Consider the following 16,344-nt stretch of genomic DNA (forward strand, 5'->3'; position numbering starts at 1 on the left):
CTGGAAGCAGAAACCAGGCCTTCAGCGTTGCATTCAAGCTCCACAGTAAAACACTTCAGCACAGCCTGTTCCAAATGCGTGACACCCTGCAGAAAAGAGGCTGGGCATGCCTGCCAGAGCCTTGAAGCGGATGCTATCTCCCATTTACGGAGGCACTGCACCATCTCCTAGGCTGAACCTTGTTGTCGCCAGTGTTTACGGATTCACCGAGATGCGTCAAAGCCTCCCCACAGAGACAGGGAACTGCACAGCCTGCCACTGACAGACGGATCTACTCTCTTCAGTGTGTCGGCTATGCACACACGAGCGCGCGCACACACGCACACGCGAGGGCGGTAAGTCCAGCCCCCAACAGCGGCACCACCCTTCTGCTGCTGGATTTTTCCACCCGGAGTATCTTGCCCGCTCTGCTGTAATTTATGGAAATTTGTTTCTGACGTGGGGCTTTTTCTGCTACGACAGGGACGACTGGAGGAGGCAGAGTTGCAGTCAGGGCAGGAGAAGAGAGGGAGAGGAAGAAGTGGTGAGCAGAGGGACACTGGGGGAGCAGAGAGGACAGAGGGAGAAAAAGGTACAGAGACACTTCAGAGATGGGTGAGTTATAGCTAAGAGAGCAGGAAGAAAGGCAGAGAAAGGGAGAGAAGGCAAACTGTGGGGAAGGGAAGGTCAACGGAGCTCAGAGAGTGAGTCAGCCTCAGGAGGGCAAACACCAGGAGACAAGTTCAGGGAACACCCCAGCACCCCTAGAAGGACCTGTTTCGTCTGAATCTTCACCATGAGCACAAGGAAGAGCTGCCCCCTGCCACTGGGGCAGGGGGACCGGGAGGAAAAGCAGAGTGAGGGTACTCCTGACATGGAGCGAAAGGAGTGTGATGTGGAGCTGAGAAACAAAGCTATTCTGCAACAGAAAAGGCGCCTTAAACAGGCCACCCAGTTTGTGCACAAGGACTCTGCTGACCTGCTGCCCCTGGATGGCTTGACAAGGCTTGGCACCTCCAAGGATCTGGTGAGTCCAGTGGGACCCTATTTGGGAGGGGGTTCTCCTAATAGCCTTCATCCCAGTTGGGAACTGCTGTCAGGCTTTGTGAAAGGGTCATGGGTTCAGCAAAGATGAAACTTTCCTTCAGCATCATCTAGGAGCCAGTCAGGGTGAGGGGAAAGAACGAATCACCCATTTTTTTTGCATCCACCTTCCCATGCATCCCTATAGGGACCAAGCTCCTCACAGAAGCAGGGAGACATGGACTGGAAGGACTCTCCACAATCCAACTTTCCACTTACCTGGTACATGTGTGTGTTCATCTGACGTGTATGATTCCATGTGGGAAGTCTCTGAAAGACCCCATGTATTCCTGCATGATCCAGCCCAAAAGCAGAATCTTTCTGGGACTCAGCAGGGAGGGAAGCACAGTTCATGAAACTCTGAGAGGCTTGTGTTTGACCTTGTAATCTTTTTGCATTATTCTCTTTCCCCCCACTCTTTGGATTTCTGAAAGGCAAACACAGGGCAGGACTGCTAGCCAGGTGTATAGGCAGCTGCAGTGGCCGGCACCCATGGATGACACCTTTGGGGAGGAGGGACGGGAGTGAGGCCTGTGGGCATCTCCTTCTGGAGATGTGGAGCAGCAGGCACCAGGGAGGGGCTCTGTTCCAGGAGCCTGGGCAGTCTGTGGTTTGGAGGGACTTTCCCAAGGCTGGGAGCAATTTCCCACGGGATCTCTCATTGGCTTAACTGCACACATCTCCCCCTTGCTCTGGCAGTTTTGCAGTCTAACTTCTCCTCTCTGCTGTGGAGTTTAACTGCTCCAGGATGTGGAGGTCTAATCCATTCTCCCAAAAGAGGGCCTGGGTCTGGCCAGTGATGGGGGCACAACCACTTATTCCAGCTATGCCAGTGCGTGTCATAAAAGATCTTGCCCCTCCCTGCAGCCCATGCTTACCTCTGTATCCTCAGACTATCACAGCAACACCACAGATGCTCGTGCATGTGTTATCTCCTCCTGTTGTTTTTTGGCTCCTGTAGCAGGCCCCATGGCTGCTGGCAGCAAAGCGCTGCTGTGTACGGGGCACACGTGTGTGGGACAGGCAGGGTCCCAGGCACTGGGCCTGAATGGAAATGAGTATAGTTTTTCTTGCTGAAACCTTCAGGTGCAACGGCTCTGCCACATGCAGCCGAGGAGTCAGTGCCACATTCCTGCGCTGGTGAGCCCTCCTGCTCCCACCACCCTCCCTGCAGCCTCCTCAGCTGCTGTTGGAAGTCCCTGGCTTGGTAGGGTCAAGGGTGGCTCCCTGAGCTGTCACCTCATGCTCTGCTAGACCTTCGCCGCCACATACACATCTGTCAGCAGGGACTGGTCTTGAGCATCCCTCTGGCCCTGAACACAGTTGCTGTCTGAAGTACAAGAGGGGAGTCACATAAGTGTCATGTTAGTGAAGAACAGGGCCTCTCCTCTCTGCAGGGAAGGAGACCTGGCCATGCCAGAGCCTGGAGGGCCCCATTCAGGCTGGTAGCATGGGCCGGCTGGCACCAGCCCTTCACGCCCTGCAGCATAGCAGCTGAAACATCTCCTCAGGAGGGGATAGCCAGACATACACCTGGGCTCTTCCTGGTACAGCTTTTGGCAGGGAATGGGAGGAGCCACTTTTGAGTCTTTTAGTGCATGTTTGCTGAGCCCATCCACAAAGGCAGAGAGAAACATGCCTACCTGCTTTGCTTTAGAATTGATTCCTGTCACACGATGCCCTAAAATGACAACTGTGGTGCCGGCCAGAGGCTTCTGAAAGTCATGCACAGTATGGGTGGCAGTCTTGACCTCCAGAGGCTGGTGCCCTGAAGCCCCAAATGCTTGCTCTAGTGAGACAGGCCTTGTCTGAATTGCTTGCCATGAGCAGCACTCCCGGTCAAATTAACCATTCTAGGCAGGAGACTTCCTTGCATGCAGATGATGTTTGGTCACTGAAAACCACTGTATAGACCATGTTCGGTCTGTAACAGAATGGCTGAAACACTTTTAACATGGAGCTAGGGAGCACTGAATAAAGCCTAACATCTTTCCTGCTATGGAAGTTTTGCACTGGTGTTAGAAGGCACAAAATAAAGTGTGGCACCTGTGCGAATTTCACACACGTGGTGCCATACCTGGAGTCAATGCAGTAGCTGTGCTACCTCCGCTTCTGTTTTACCCTGGAGCAAGAGAAAGAACCAGGCCTTAGATTTCCAAGAGCAATTCAGCAGTCACTGCAACTTGATGGGCCACTGTGATACCACTGTGATGTTTTGGGAGTTGCAAATTAGAGTCCAAAATATGCTTTCAGACCTGCCTCCAGCCCCGTGCAAAACTCCATCTATGTTTCCTAAATTCGTCTGGCTCCCTCCTGGAGGACAGGAATGCAGAGCAGAAAATAAAGCAGCATCAGGAAGCACTAGAGATGTTGATCTTGGAAAGAGTGCAAAATATTCCAGAGTCCTATAGCATTTACACTGGGAGGAGAGTTTAATGAATTCCCCAAAACATGTCTCCCCTGACAGTGCCAAAGGCTACAGCTGTGGCAGCTGGAGCATGTCATAAAATTAGAGGAAGGTCCCATGTCATTTAAAAAACCTACATATTTTCTTACACAAAGCCAGGCTGCTACTTTTTGACACTCTTCTGTGTATTCTGTGTGTGCATCCAGCTTATGCAATGCATCCAGCAGCGTCTGGGATTTGATGGACATCTCCAACAATGAGAAATTATACATTTCAGTGGAAACCTCACAGCTTTATAACAACTATAAGCATGACACTTTTTTTTTTTTTTCTAAATGGAAAAAAAAAAAAAAAAAGTAGTTGCATGAGCTAAAATATCCTGAAAGTGCCAAGAAGGTCTGAAGATCTGGCTTCTCCCCTCCCAAAAGCCAAGATCCCCAGTTCATACCACTTCATTAATCATAGCAAGGCCTTTAGATTTCACATTGGAGAACCCGAATGTGATGAGTTTCACTGGGAACCTGCTCTGACCCTTCTAAGAGGTGGCCTCCCTTCCACAACTGGCCACAACTCCCTTCAGGTCCTCCCTCACCATCTTCTTCATCTCATTGCTTCTTACCAGCCCAAGAAAGACAATGGTCCCCACTTCTCTGTCTCACTGGTGAGACAGAAGACAGGGAGGGCCCCAGGAGTCTGCTCTTGAATCAGATGCCTCCACAGTCCCAAAGCTCAGCTACTCCCCATGAGTGCTTGGCCTCTTCCCAGCCTGAGTGACGAGAAAGAAGGGGACAGAGGTGGCAGCTGCAAAGAGCCATCTCTTTGTGTGGGAAAGGTTGTGGGGAGACAGAAAGGTCCTTTGCATGCCAGATTGTGAGAGGAGGCAGGAGGGAGGATGGGAATTTGGAGACCTGCTGTCGGTTCCCTGCCCTTTTCCCATGGCCCAGATGTTAGCTGGCAGACAAACTGGCACAGTGCTCAGAGTATTTAGGGAATGAATTACAACAGCCAGCTGTGCTGTGGTCCTGCACAGTAGGCTGGGAAAAGACCAGGAACAGAGGGATATTTTTACCTCACTTTTTCAACTACTGCAGTGCCTCTCATGCAGCATGTGTGAATTGATCTGACGCTCACCCCTTGAGTGACAGGGAAACAGAGGTGCGAGGGACTTGGCACCTTGCAAAGAGCAATGCTAAGTGCAACCAAAAAGCCAGTAACAGTTCTCCTGCTCCAACCATTGGGCAAAACTGACAAGTCAGTGTTCTTTGAGTTGCAATTTGCACAATTGCCCAGCCTCAGCCCTCTGACCAAGCATAAAGCTAGTCTGAAGCACACACATTCCGTAGGGTTAATACAGCCCAGCTCACTGTCAGGTCTGGTCTAATTCAAATGTTTGGCCTGCACATTGATAAGATCCTACATCAAACTGCTGCACCATCTGGAAGTTGATTTTTAAATTTTTTTTTAGAAAGATAAAAGCAACAGTTCATGCTGTAGCACATTAGCCCCTTTAGATTCATCGCCTTTCTTCACATAGGCAGCTGTTACTGAGAACGCTACTGTCAGCTCCGAGCAGCTGCTCTCCTGGAGAAAGGCCATGGGGCCAAGTACATGGAGAATGAACAAAGCAACCTCCAACAGGCCTACTTCACTGATGCTGCCAATTGTTGATTCAGTAGCTGTGCAGGGACTGGAGGTACTGGATCAGCATTGAGCAAAAACTAGAGCATCAAATTGATAACAAAGGGAGCTTTCTTTCCAAAGCAACAGTTTTGTCTGTGTGTATGCAATGTCAGGACAAGAAGTTTTTCACAATTTTTCTTCCCTTTTGGTGCACCTCTGCTTCTTCTGCCCAGAAGAAAGGAGATAGGAATATGAGATACATGAGATACCAGTGAGATACATGAGATACGAACAAAGTTCCTTCAGTCATTATCAGCTCCCTTCTAGCTGTGAACAACACAGGGCTTCATGGGTGCTCCCCCAACTAGGAAAGGAGTCAAAATAGTATCGCTTCTGATGGACGGGAGCTGAGACAGACTCCAAAAAGTATTAGAGCTAGGTTTAGTTTCCTATGCAGGGGAAGCTTCCCACTTCACCGCAAATAATTGCTTGTACACCTAAAATTTCTGGAATCCTGCCTTCTTACACACATGTACATCATTCACATGATGCAACCCCCCTCCCCCCCCCCATTAGAAGGTGTGAGTGTGCCTGGTTGGGTGTCAGGACACACCCACCAGGTAGTGTATCGCACTACCTGAACAGGTATAAGACTGCTGAGTGCATGTTTACCTGAAGGAATAGATATGTGTGGGGAAAGCATGCATCAGGCATGTTCTTCTCCTCCAATAATTGCATCCCAGAGACCTGCCTGTCACAGACATCCTAACATTTTAACATAACCTTAGTGGCTACAGGAAAAATTTTGAGATTTATAGAAAGTTTTTGGTATAAGCTGTTCTTTGATCAGGATGATCAGTTGGGTCAAGCATTTGCAATCTGCTTCCCTGGGCTAGCAAATGTCCTTGTCCTTAGCTCCATACTTAGCTGGGATTTCTCTTTCTTTGTGATGGAGACAGCAGCCACATAGTGTGGTCCAGCGACGCCTCTTGGAAGGCAATCTGAACAAGCTGCGGGGCGAGACCAGGGTTCAGTCTGCATGGGTTCAATCTCCACTGGCAAAAGACCAGGATGAAAAGATGGAAAAGGGGGAGGACAGGAGAAAAGAGACTTCATCCCTGCTAATACAGTGCCAGGTAAGGCAACAACATGGTGCTGCTGATTTCACAGTGATGGCAAATACTCAATGAGTTCCAGCTGCCCCACTCCCAAGGGCCATCCTAAGGTATTAATTGCAAAGCCAGCTGCAGCCGGATCATCTAATGCATGGCCTCTCCCAGAGTTTGGATTTAGTTCATCCAACAGACAGAGGAAAGCCTTTCTGCCACATGCATTTTAGTCGTCCATATTTGAAGATAAATTACCTTAATCACATCTCTTTCTTTTGAGGCCAGCTTTCCCATGATATGAGGTATTTCATAACTGCCTACAGAAACAAGGAATATCTCCTTATGACTTTAAGACAGGTGCCCTTAGATGATTTACACTTACTGGATCCAGTCTGGTCTGATCCTTTCAAGTGCCAAAGGACCTCCTAGGAAAGTAGCTAACTGTGCTCTGAATTAGCACTGCTGCATTTCTTGATGGAAGCAGCATTTTTAGCTCCCCTTTCTTCTTATATCCTCCTATACAGCAGAAAATACTCCTCCCTGGCCCCTGTAGGTAAGAAAGCACATTGAAAAGCTCCATGAAAGAGGGCTGCATGGTCAGAGCTATTCAGTAATATGCAGATATAAGACTCACCAAGATACAGACCTGGAATACCAAATCCATTTTAAAGCTGTATTTATTTCAGTTACTTGTTCTAAAGAACATGTCGCATGTTAGAGCGTAAAGTCTACGATTCCAGGAAAAACACATGCACCTTTGAAAATTCACTTGGCATAATTCATTATCATATGAACACAGCCTGACAGCAAGTTTCTGAAATGTTCAGATCAAGTGTCTCAGTACCACACAAAGCTACTGTCTGGTTTGTTTTCCAGCCTTTACTGTTGCAGTTAGACATTGCTTACCCTGGGTTTTAGACTCTGATGTAGCTAGGTTAACACAATCATACTTGGGAAAACAGACTAGTAGGATGAGTGCCTCTCAGTGTAATTTCTCCAAATAGCTGGAGTCTTTTTTTGAGCAAATGAAGGTGTTTCTTTAATCACTGGTTCTGTAAGAGGAAACTGGGTGATAAAGGGTGGGTTTTTTGTCAGGCATACACATCAAACAAGGACAGGCATGCATAGGTATTATACCCCAGGGCAGTAGCTAACTCAGCATCAGAGTCCACTATTCTTCCTTTTTTGTGCTTCTAATGGACTGTACCCCAGCTGTCACATATATTGTTTTCCTTCACAGAGAAAGGTTAATGAACATCATAGTCAAGGAAATAGGTCGCTGCACTTAACTGTCCCTGAACTCAGAAGCTTCTGCACAGGCATTTCTCTGGTTTTGTACCCTTCTTCAGAGCCAGTCACTCTTCGCCACACTTAATCTACTTACACAGAAGGAAGAGAAGCTCTTCTCCTCTTCTTTTTAATCTTTCTGCTTTTCATGTTCACATTTGTGACTTCAAAAAGCCTCACCTGTAAGAGATCTATGGCAGGAAATAGCATTCATGCTGCCGGTTCATTTTAATTAGAGAGGTGAGCTGGTACCTTTTGGCGAACTGCTTGACTACGGTGTAGTTTTTGCTAGAAATGGAACACGACCCCAGTGAAGTTTCTCCTCTCTGACAGCAGCTCCTGAGAAAACATCGTCTACCAGCATAAAGCTTCCATTTACACTCAGGCAAGTATGCTGAAAATTTCAAAGTGGTAACAAACACATCACTTGACTAGTAACTGAACTTGACTAGGAAATAAAGCTTGAATATATGTAGACTTCAGTGATACAGGGAGATTTGTGCAGTAAGTGTTTTCATTCTAACAAATTATAGTTGCCCTGTGCCTAAGGCCTTTTCAAGTTTCAGAGATCACAGACGGACCCAGTCTCTAATGGAAGTACTGCAGAGTCATTCCCCCTCCTATTTATTTAGATGAGTTGCTCACATGGTACTTTATCAGAATTGAGCCTTTTTGTGGCAGTTTTCACAAAGCACTCTGGAAAGCTTGCCATGACTGGCATCTGCATTGTAAAATCAAGCTGTTACTTTTTGTGGCTGGGCTTGTCTCTTGTTGTCTTGGAAATAGATGCTGAAAGATTCCACTGCTGTCCAAGACTGCTTTACCTCTGTGCCAAAGCAACCTGGGATTAATCAAGCTTGGTTAAAGCAGCTTCTTGACTTTGCAACTGACATTATTTCAGAAAAAAAGTTCTTTATAAATGGTGATCCTTACTGACTCCCCTCCCTTCTTTCTCTTTCTTGGAAATACCTATAATTGACCTTTAGATAAAGACTAATGGCGACTGGTAGTAACAGACTGAAAATTCTGGGGCAGAGATGAGAGTGGGTAATGTGATGAAAAGTCCTCTTAGTCCAAAAAAGGCTTGCAGTGCTCATCAGCTGCCTGTGTACTCCTTACATAGTCTGCATTGTATTTGGGGTATGCTGGACCAAGGACTCTCCTCAGGCTCCTGGTGAGTTCTTTGCACAAATGGTTAGTGGTATAATTGGAAGGTGAGGCTGCTGGAGCTGATAACTCTGCAGGGCTGTTTACCACAAAATGAGATGAAATGTCATTTTCTACAGAATAAGCACTCTCCTGTTATATCCTAGTAAGGATATAACAACTTGCAACTTTCCCAGCCTGCTGTAAAACAAAACTCAAGAATCCGCCTAGTGATACAGTTTAGGTTTGTTATCACAACACCACATGCATTTCAGGTCTGCCTGCTCCCAAAGTGATTTCTTAGCAATTGCTATCCATACTCCAGGTCTTCTGTTTCTGAAGAGCTAATACAATGCCTTTTCTGTAGCCGGGCAACGAACAGTTGGCTCCTGAGCCACAGGGATGGTTAACTCTTTCCTAGTAGAATCCATGTCTGCTAATGAGGAAGGGCTGATTCAGCTGGACACTGTTGGCAGGTTGCAGTCTGGGCAGATGTGGTAGCATGGTTAATATATCTGCCTAGGTAGCGAAGAGACAAGGGGAAGCCTCTTCTATGAAGCACAGTAAAGAGGCTGAGGAGGCAGATGTCTGGCATGTATCTGCACTTTGTGCTTTATCTTGTCTCTCTGCTTAGTCTAGCTACAATCCTTCCAGGCAGGGCTGATGTGTCAGTAAGGAACAGACAGCACAGACATTACAGAGCTCTAAAAGCAGAAAGGGAGGCATTTTATCATAGAATGGTTTGGGTTGGAAGGGAACTTAAAGACCATCTAGTTCCAACCCTGCTGCCATGGGGAGGGATAAGGGACTGTCCTCAGGGTCCAGTCAATTTCCAGGTTGTTTTCTCTCTAGAAGCCTGGACTTTGTAATGACAGTTTGTACCAAAAACAGCTGTTGTCATGAGGTAAGGTGGGATCTCTCCAGTTGGCCTTGAGGACCACTATGGGGAGGCACTAGTCCTAGTCCTGAATGTTTAAACTTGACATGCCAGGCAGCCTGGAGCCATGGTAGGAATGTTTTTTCTTAAACAAGCAGAACTATTTTCAAAAAGTCAGGAGCTTCTAAATAGAGTGCTTTGCAGCTTTTCCCCTTCTGCAAGGCTCTAGCATGCTCCCCCACTTGCTAAAAGTAGGTTTGTGCCAAGAGGCAGAAGGCATGCATGAATGAAGGGCAAGAGAACAGATGTGCATTCTGGGAACAGGCAGCAGCTCATCTGGGTTTCCTAGCAGCTCTGTCATGTGTGATCTGTATTACCATGGGACGGCAGTTCAAGCTGCTCTGCAGTGAAGCGGGACTGCTCATTTGTGAAGGAGCTTGGGGAATATTTCTGTATGAATGTGCAAAGAACTGCAGAGAGGGCTTCTGGGGGCTGGTTTCTCAGTGGTCTGACTCTGTTTCATGAATCTTCCAGCTGATATCAGCTCAGCTAAGTTTTGTGTTCTCATAACCCGTGACTTTGTAGTTCTGTGGCAATTACCATACCGTGTGCTAAAGAACTCTCTGTGATGATTAACCCCTGTAATAAGCAGATTTAGTTAAGAAATCAGGAAATTGAGACATTTTTTCTCAGCCCTTCTGGTGCTGCACTGGATCCTGAACAGTCATGCTTGATCTGCTTAAGGTGTTCAAAGTATTTAAGCTTGTCAGGAATAAGCGTAAGGGTAGAGGAGCTGTGGGAGGTCTGTTGATGCTTCTGAGTGGCTTGTGGCACTGAGTGCCACAGTGGATTGAAGAGAAAGAATCACAGGAAAAACACAAATGATAGCAGGAGGAAAATGAACCTCCCAAGAGGGAAACTTTGTGGTTGGGGTTTTTTTTGCGTGTTGGTGCAAGACAGAGCCTTGAAGAACTAGGTCATCAAGAATGGTCATGGTTAGGCACTATAGGTAGGTGCAAGCCATATTTTGTAGATGTCAGTTACTCCATCTTTTCCTTTTCATTTACTAAGTCCTGATCCTCCTTTTTTTTTCTGAACATAACTCTTATTGATGTCTTTGATCGCCCTATTTTTTCAGACCTCTACCATATATGAGACCTGCTGTTACTTCAGAACTTCTGGCCTGCCATTAAGGACCTCTGTGCAGAGGGGACAGAAAAGAGATGGCAAACACTTCTCCTGTTCCCTTTCAAGTGCAAAGGGGTGAAGAAATGAAGTGGGCAAGCCACTGGGTGTTATTCCAGTAAGATCATGCAGAGGTGACTTGGGTGCAGGGCATCCAGTCTCTCTCCCTTTGCTAGATGACACCAGCTGTGAATATTGTTGTTGTAGTGTTCATGTCATACTTCCCTAAAGAGCTGTGTAGGAACTAAATGTAAGCACCACACAAAACGGACATCTCTTGATTAGGTTGTTTCTTGGATTCAGGAGTCGCTTGGTTGTGTCAGTTATGTTGGGAACTGCCTTAAATTCAAGCTCTTCTCAGGGATGTTTGCCCTGGGTGTTCCTGCTTCTCCCACAGACTTCTCCCTCTGGAAGCTGTTCAGCTGAGAACAGTGTCTAGCCCTGGAACATTGTTCCCTGTAACACCAGAAGAAATGGAGAGAGGAAACCTACAAAGGCTGTAGCACATGCTTATATTCCTTTAGAAGATTTTGTCATATCAATTATTGCTCTGCTATAAAGTCCATGTGGGTTTTCTGGACAAATTCACTAGTTATGCATCTCTTGACAGGAATACTGCTAAGTTAAAGTCACTAATAACAGATAAGTGCCTGGGAAATCAAATACAAATTAAAGAAGACAAATTTAAAAAGAAGCCTTTGGCAGAGGCTTGCGGAGAACTGGGGAGACCACCATTGTCTTGGATGAGTCTTCTCCCTTCTGACTACTGCCTAAAACACCACATCTTTGGCTGTGTTGCTAAGGAAGGTCTAAGGGATTGTCCCAGTCTTGGAGGAGTGGGCGTACCAATTTGAAACCCACTGTAATTATCTGTTGTTGTTTTTTCTAGTGCCAAGGTCAGGTATTGAAAGCGACTGTTAACACTGGATGTCTACCCAATCTCATCTCCAAGAGCTGTTTAAACCAGCTGGGGTAAGTCTTTGCACAGTAGAAAAGGAGAGGTGGCTAAAAGAAAACCTATGGGAAGGACCTAGGCACTCTTGATTCCCAGCCCCAATGATAATTACTAGCAGCTTTGCATGTGCACATGGCTGTTTAGGAAAAGGTGCAGAGGGTGGGCTACAGGTCAAGGCATCAGGAGCACTGGCAAAGTTGTGTGCAGACCCCAGAGCAGGAGGCAGAGCTATGTCATTCTGTCTGTGTGTAATGCAGGGCAAAGCTGCCCAGCTGATGTTTAGCCTCAGCGGTGAGGAAATCAAATGGACAGTGCCTTATGGTTCTGCTTGTAGAATCTGCCTACAGACACGCTATTATGAAAGAGATGCCTCCTCTTGTGGGCGTGTTCCCAATGAGACCAAGAATTACTGCCATCAGTGAGAAGTCCTGTTTTCCCTCCTCTTCCTCCACTTGAAGCAATAACACCTCTTGTGTCCCACAGGCTGGAAGAAGTATCTGCCATGGATTGTGGAGATCTCTCTCTTCCCATCCCCAGCGTTGTTGGCCGAGTAGAACATATGGAGTTACAATTTGGCCAGGAGATGGTGCTGTGTTCAGCACTGGTTGTAGGTGAGAGTGCCAGCCCCTCATCTCCCTCAGTTTTCCTGTGCCCTTTTGCCCTGCCAAGGGCATTTAAAAGGATTTTTGGCAAAAGCATAATGCAGTGGGAGGTTGGTGATGGGGTCACCTCCACTGCTGGCCAAGATCATTATGCGCTGTCAATACTCTCAATGTAACCAAAAGCAAAGGGCATAGGAAGAGCACAGAAAAGATAGAAGATGTTGAAGGTGGGGAGAAATGAGGTGGGTTTTGTTCTTAACACAGGATGTGGAAAATTCTCATTTCCTTCTAAAATGGATGTTTCTAAAATCATGCAGAGTGCTTTATTAGTCCTCTGGTGCCCTATGTTCTCATATTGAATGGGCACTTGTGTCTTTGCCTGGATGGAAGTCAGCAGAGAAACTGACAGTGGGCACAGCTTATTCCTCAGTGTTTCTCTGTGTACTCATCTGCCTCGGCTGCAGGGAGCACCCTGGAAGAATCTGGTAGCCCCAGAGTGCTGAGTCTCACTCAGTGTCCTGAGGCAGGACCCTTTGAAGGAAGGAGCCGTAGGAGACAAGGTCAAGTCAGCAGGCACTGGAGCACACCCAGAAAACAGCAGAAAGGCTGCATGTTCTGCATTTACATCAAGCTGTGCATATGCTCAAAACAACTTAGTTGTCTTTTTTCCCCCTGTTCTTTCTCCCTATTTGTCTTCCAGCTTTACACTCATGCCTTTATCTGTCTCCTCATCTTTGATGAGTACTATTCATCTTCCAAGGCCTTCCTTGCTCCCTCTTTTCATGTCCATTCTTCCCACTTTCCTAGTCATCTAGAAAGAGCTTCCTTCTCTTCCGCACTCCAGCTCACTCTTCTTCCCTGGTTTCCCCTTACTTGTTCTTGCCCTTCATGGGGAGTCCATATTAGTACCAGCACAGGTGAATTTAGCCTAGTAGCACCTATCCGTTTTGCTGTAATGTGGAAATGGCTGCCTGAAAGGAGCAGAACTGCTACATCTGTGCCTTACATCTCCCTGTGCACACAGTGTTCTTGCTTATGTGACTATAGATAAATCACAAAATACAGCCATTGGTTACAGGGCAAGCAGGCATCCAGGAGACATGGGAAGTGTTAATGATGTTACTTGTGGCTGCTGAATCCTGCAGACTCCGTGGCCTGGGGAGTCCTCCTTCCCTGCAACTGAAGTCCAGATGGATGACTCTAAGACCCCGGAGGTCACTCTTATCCAGTCCAGTGCATGTTCTTAGTGGCAGGTTTGGACAGTAGCAAAGCTGAATGCATATTCCAGAGAAGAACATACAGAAAGGACACAGACAAGGCCAGCCATACAGATCACCACACAGAGTAGTGTCTTTACCAGCACTCACATAAACACCAGCACAGATAGCCCAGTCCTGGTCCTCCTCTGGTTGACCAAGATTGAAGTTTATTAGCAGAAGCTCATATATCCTCAGTCTCCAGGTTCACAAGCACACTCATATTCAGAGTCTTCAAATAAAAGCACAGCTTCCAGGTCTGTCTTATATCCGTGTCTGGACCCTGGGCCCCTTACCTAGCCACTGACTCAGACCTTAAGTCTTTCCAGATGCAGGTTTTCTCCTACTCACTGGCTGGACCAGACTGAGGTTTGCTAGCTAATTATGTATACAAACCCATAAGCATATAGGATTAAATTCACTGGGATTAAATAAACATATCCAAGTCTTTCTAGTTAGTGGCATTTAGACCTCTTGCACATATGCCCTGTCCTCATCAGTTGCTGGCTTATAAACCTAAGGCCCCTGTGACCCTGGTCAGACCTGGTACCTAGAGCTCTCTTGCATGCTGGGCTCTCCAGTTGCTGGCACATAGACCTACAAGCTCTGTGACGCATAGTCCTTTTGCAGCTACTGGAACTCAGAACTTGCAGCACACATTGCAGTCCCTCCAGTTGCTGGCACCTGGGTGTATAAGCCCTATAGCCTGTGCTCCTTTCCCTGGCACCTAGACTTCTCTTGTACACTGGTCTCACTAGTTGCTGGCACCTGTGAGCTTTGTCCACTTCCCCAGTTGCTGACACAGACCTATGAGTCCTATGGCCCCTTCAGTTACTAGCACCTCTCTTGCATGCCAATCCCTCCGGTTGCTGACACCTAGAGCTAGTTGCCCTTTAACCTGTGGCATCTCCTAGACTTGCTGACACTTAAGACTTGCAGCAGTCATATATAGGATAGAGAGGTTATACAGAAAAAAATAATTAATAAAATTATTTAATAAGAAGATCGGATAGATTGCAGCAAGGGTTTGGTCAGACAAGTGAACTAACCAACAGCCTGCTTGCATGTGACTGGTCCCCTTATCCCCTCCTCTCTATTTTTCTATGCTTGTGTTCTTCCCTGAGCCACCCTGCTGCTTGCCTTCTCCTGCCTTTGGCCCTTCCCCTACACAGCCCATAGTAAGATTTACATGTTCCCACAAGCCCCTTCTGATATCTCATAGTAAGTTTCAAACAATCCCACAAACCCCCTCAAATATCTCATAATATTCATGATCATCATGGTTCCCTTCTCTTATCAGCTACAAAGTTCATTTTGAGCCTAAGCCTAAGTAGCTTTTTTAATGGCTCATCAGTCGGAGGCAGAAGAGCGCTTGTCTTTGTCACTGTTACTGGCTGCTTGTTAATATTTGTGTGTTAAAATTCATCACTTTCCTTGCTATTTATTTACTTTACACTGAATAGACCATAACCATATAACTTTACGAACCAGATGCTCTCATATTCCACACTCTCTTACAGGAGAGACACACTTTGTTTAGAGGGCCAGTATATACAGTCTTAAGCCTGATCAGTCTTTCCTCTCTTCTCAGATGACGAAATGCTGGAGTTTTGCATTGGTCTCCAGACTCTGTTGTCTCTCAAGGTAAGGAACAACTTCTTGCTTATTGCAGGGCTCCCCTCAAGAAGTTCTCCAAGATCTGGTTGCTGTAAGCATCAGAAATACTTATGTCCAGGTCTTCAAGGGTGCCACTTGCAATGCTTGTTGCACAGCTGCCTGGCTGGCTGCAGTATGCTCTGAGTCACCGATTCCTTTTTAAAGGTTTTAAGAAAGGAATCACCCAATAGGATACTATCACATCTCCCATTCTTTTTATTCCTGACCATACAAGTTGCAAACAGGAAAGGGAAACTGAAGAGGAGACAAGGCAAGGCACAATGTGTCACGAGTTACATCTGTTGCCTTTTGAAGGCAGATGTGAACAAGCTCTGCCCTTGCTTTGAGCCAAATGAAGCTGTATGATCACATTCAGTGTCCAACACTAGCTGGACATGAGTGGAAAGAGTCTTCTCCTTTCATCAGCTCACCTCAGGGTTAGTGCTCTGCTGAGCCTGGCTCCTGAGTGGCTTAGAATATGGCTGCAACAAGCTTGCGCCTGCCTGTCAAATATTTGTAGCCCCGTCAGACTCATAAAGCAGGAAAAGCATTGGGCTGTATGGCTGAGCAGCGTGAGGACATGACCTCAGAAGGAGTCATAGGAAGAAGGGATGGGAATGGCCTTGTGAAGGGTTTGGAGAGGAATCCATTGAAGGGAATAGGAGCAAGGAGGCAGCGTGAGGGACAGGGAGGGGAATTGTAAAGACTCTACAAAGCCAAAGTGGGGCTGTTTGATGGTTACACAGGTTTTCCCCAGTGATAGACATCATGAGATTTGCTGTCTGAAATGTCCAGCAAGTAACTGCCTGTCCTCTTCTTTAGTGTTGCATCGACTTGGAGGAAGGAGTCCTGAGATTTAAAGCACTGAGTCAAGAGCTGCCTTTTCTACATGTCTCTGAAGAGCCTGGTCAGTGACTGTCTGCACTCCCCATGTTTGCAGCTGAGGAGGCTTGCTGCCATGAGAGAGATGAGGGTGAGGCTCACATGCCCCTAACCTTGCTGAGTTCTAGGCTGAGGCATTCACTGGGGAGTGAGAAAAAGGCAAATGGGTGCTAGAAGCTGTTGTTGCTGGGAGTGCCTCATCTTGAGAGAGATCCCTCCTTTCAGTGGACCCTCTTGATTGTTCCGCATGTGCCAAATGGGCATCTTGTTCTTGTTTTTCTATCTGTCCCTAGTCACTCC

The 16,344-nt window shown here is 46.9% G+C and overlaps 1 protein-coding gene across 2 annotated transcripts; it reads left to right on the forward strand.

Moving 5' to 3' along the window:
* The first annotated feature begins 775 nt into the window (after window positions 1-775).
* NRIP2 (nuclear receptor interacting protein 2) lies at window positions 776-16,077 on the forward strand. 2 transcript variants are annotated; one of them, XM_009952198.2, is made up of 6 exons: window positions 776-1,006; window positions 6,049-6,225; window positions 11,583-11,665; window positions 12,132-12,259; window positions 15,098-15,150; window positions 15,985-16,077. In XM_009952198.2, exons 1-6 carry the CDS (start codon window positions 776-778, stop codon window positions 16,075-16,077), a joined length of 765 nt encoding a protein of 254 aa, XP_009950500.2. The 2 variants fall into 2 exon arrangements, with proteins under 2 accessions (XP_009950500.2, XP_086321282.1); XM_086465156.1 differs by lacking the exon at window positions 15,985-16,077 and having other exon boundaries at window positions 15,098-15,306.
* Window positions 16,078-16,344: the final 267 nt, after the last annotated feature.

The sequence above is a fragment of the Leptosomus discolor genome, chromosome 1 (genome assembly GCF_034619465.1).
Source record: "Leptosomus discolor isolate bLepDis1 chromosome 1, bLepDis1.hap2, whole genome shotgun sequence".
Classification (NCBI taxonomy): domain Eukaryota; kingdom Metazoa; phylum Chordata; class Aves; order Leptosomiformes; family Leptosomidae; genus Leptosomus; species Leptosomus discolor.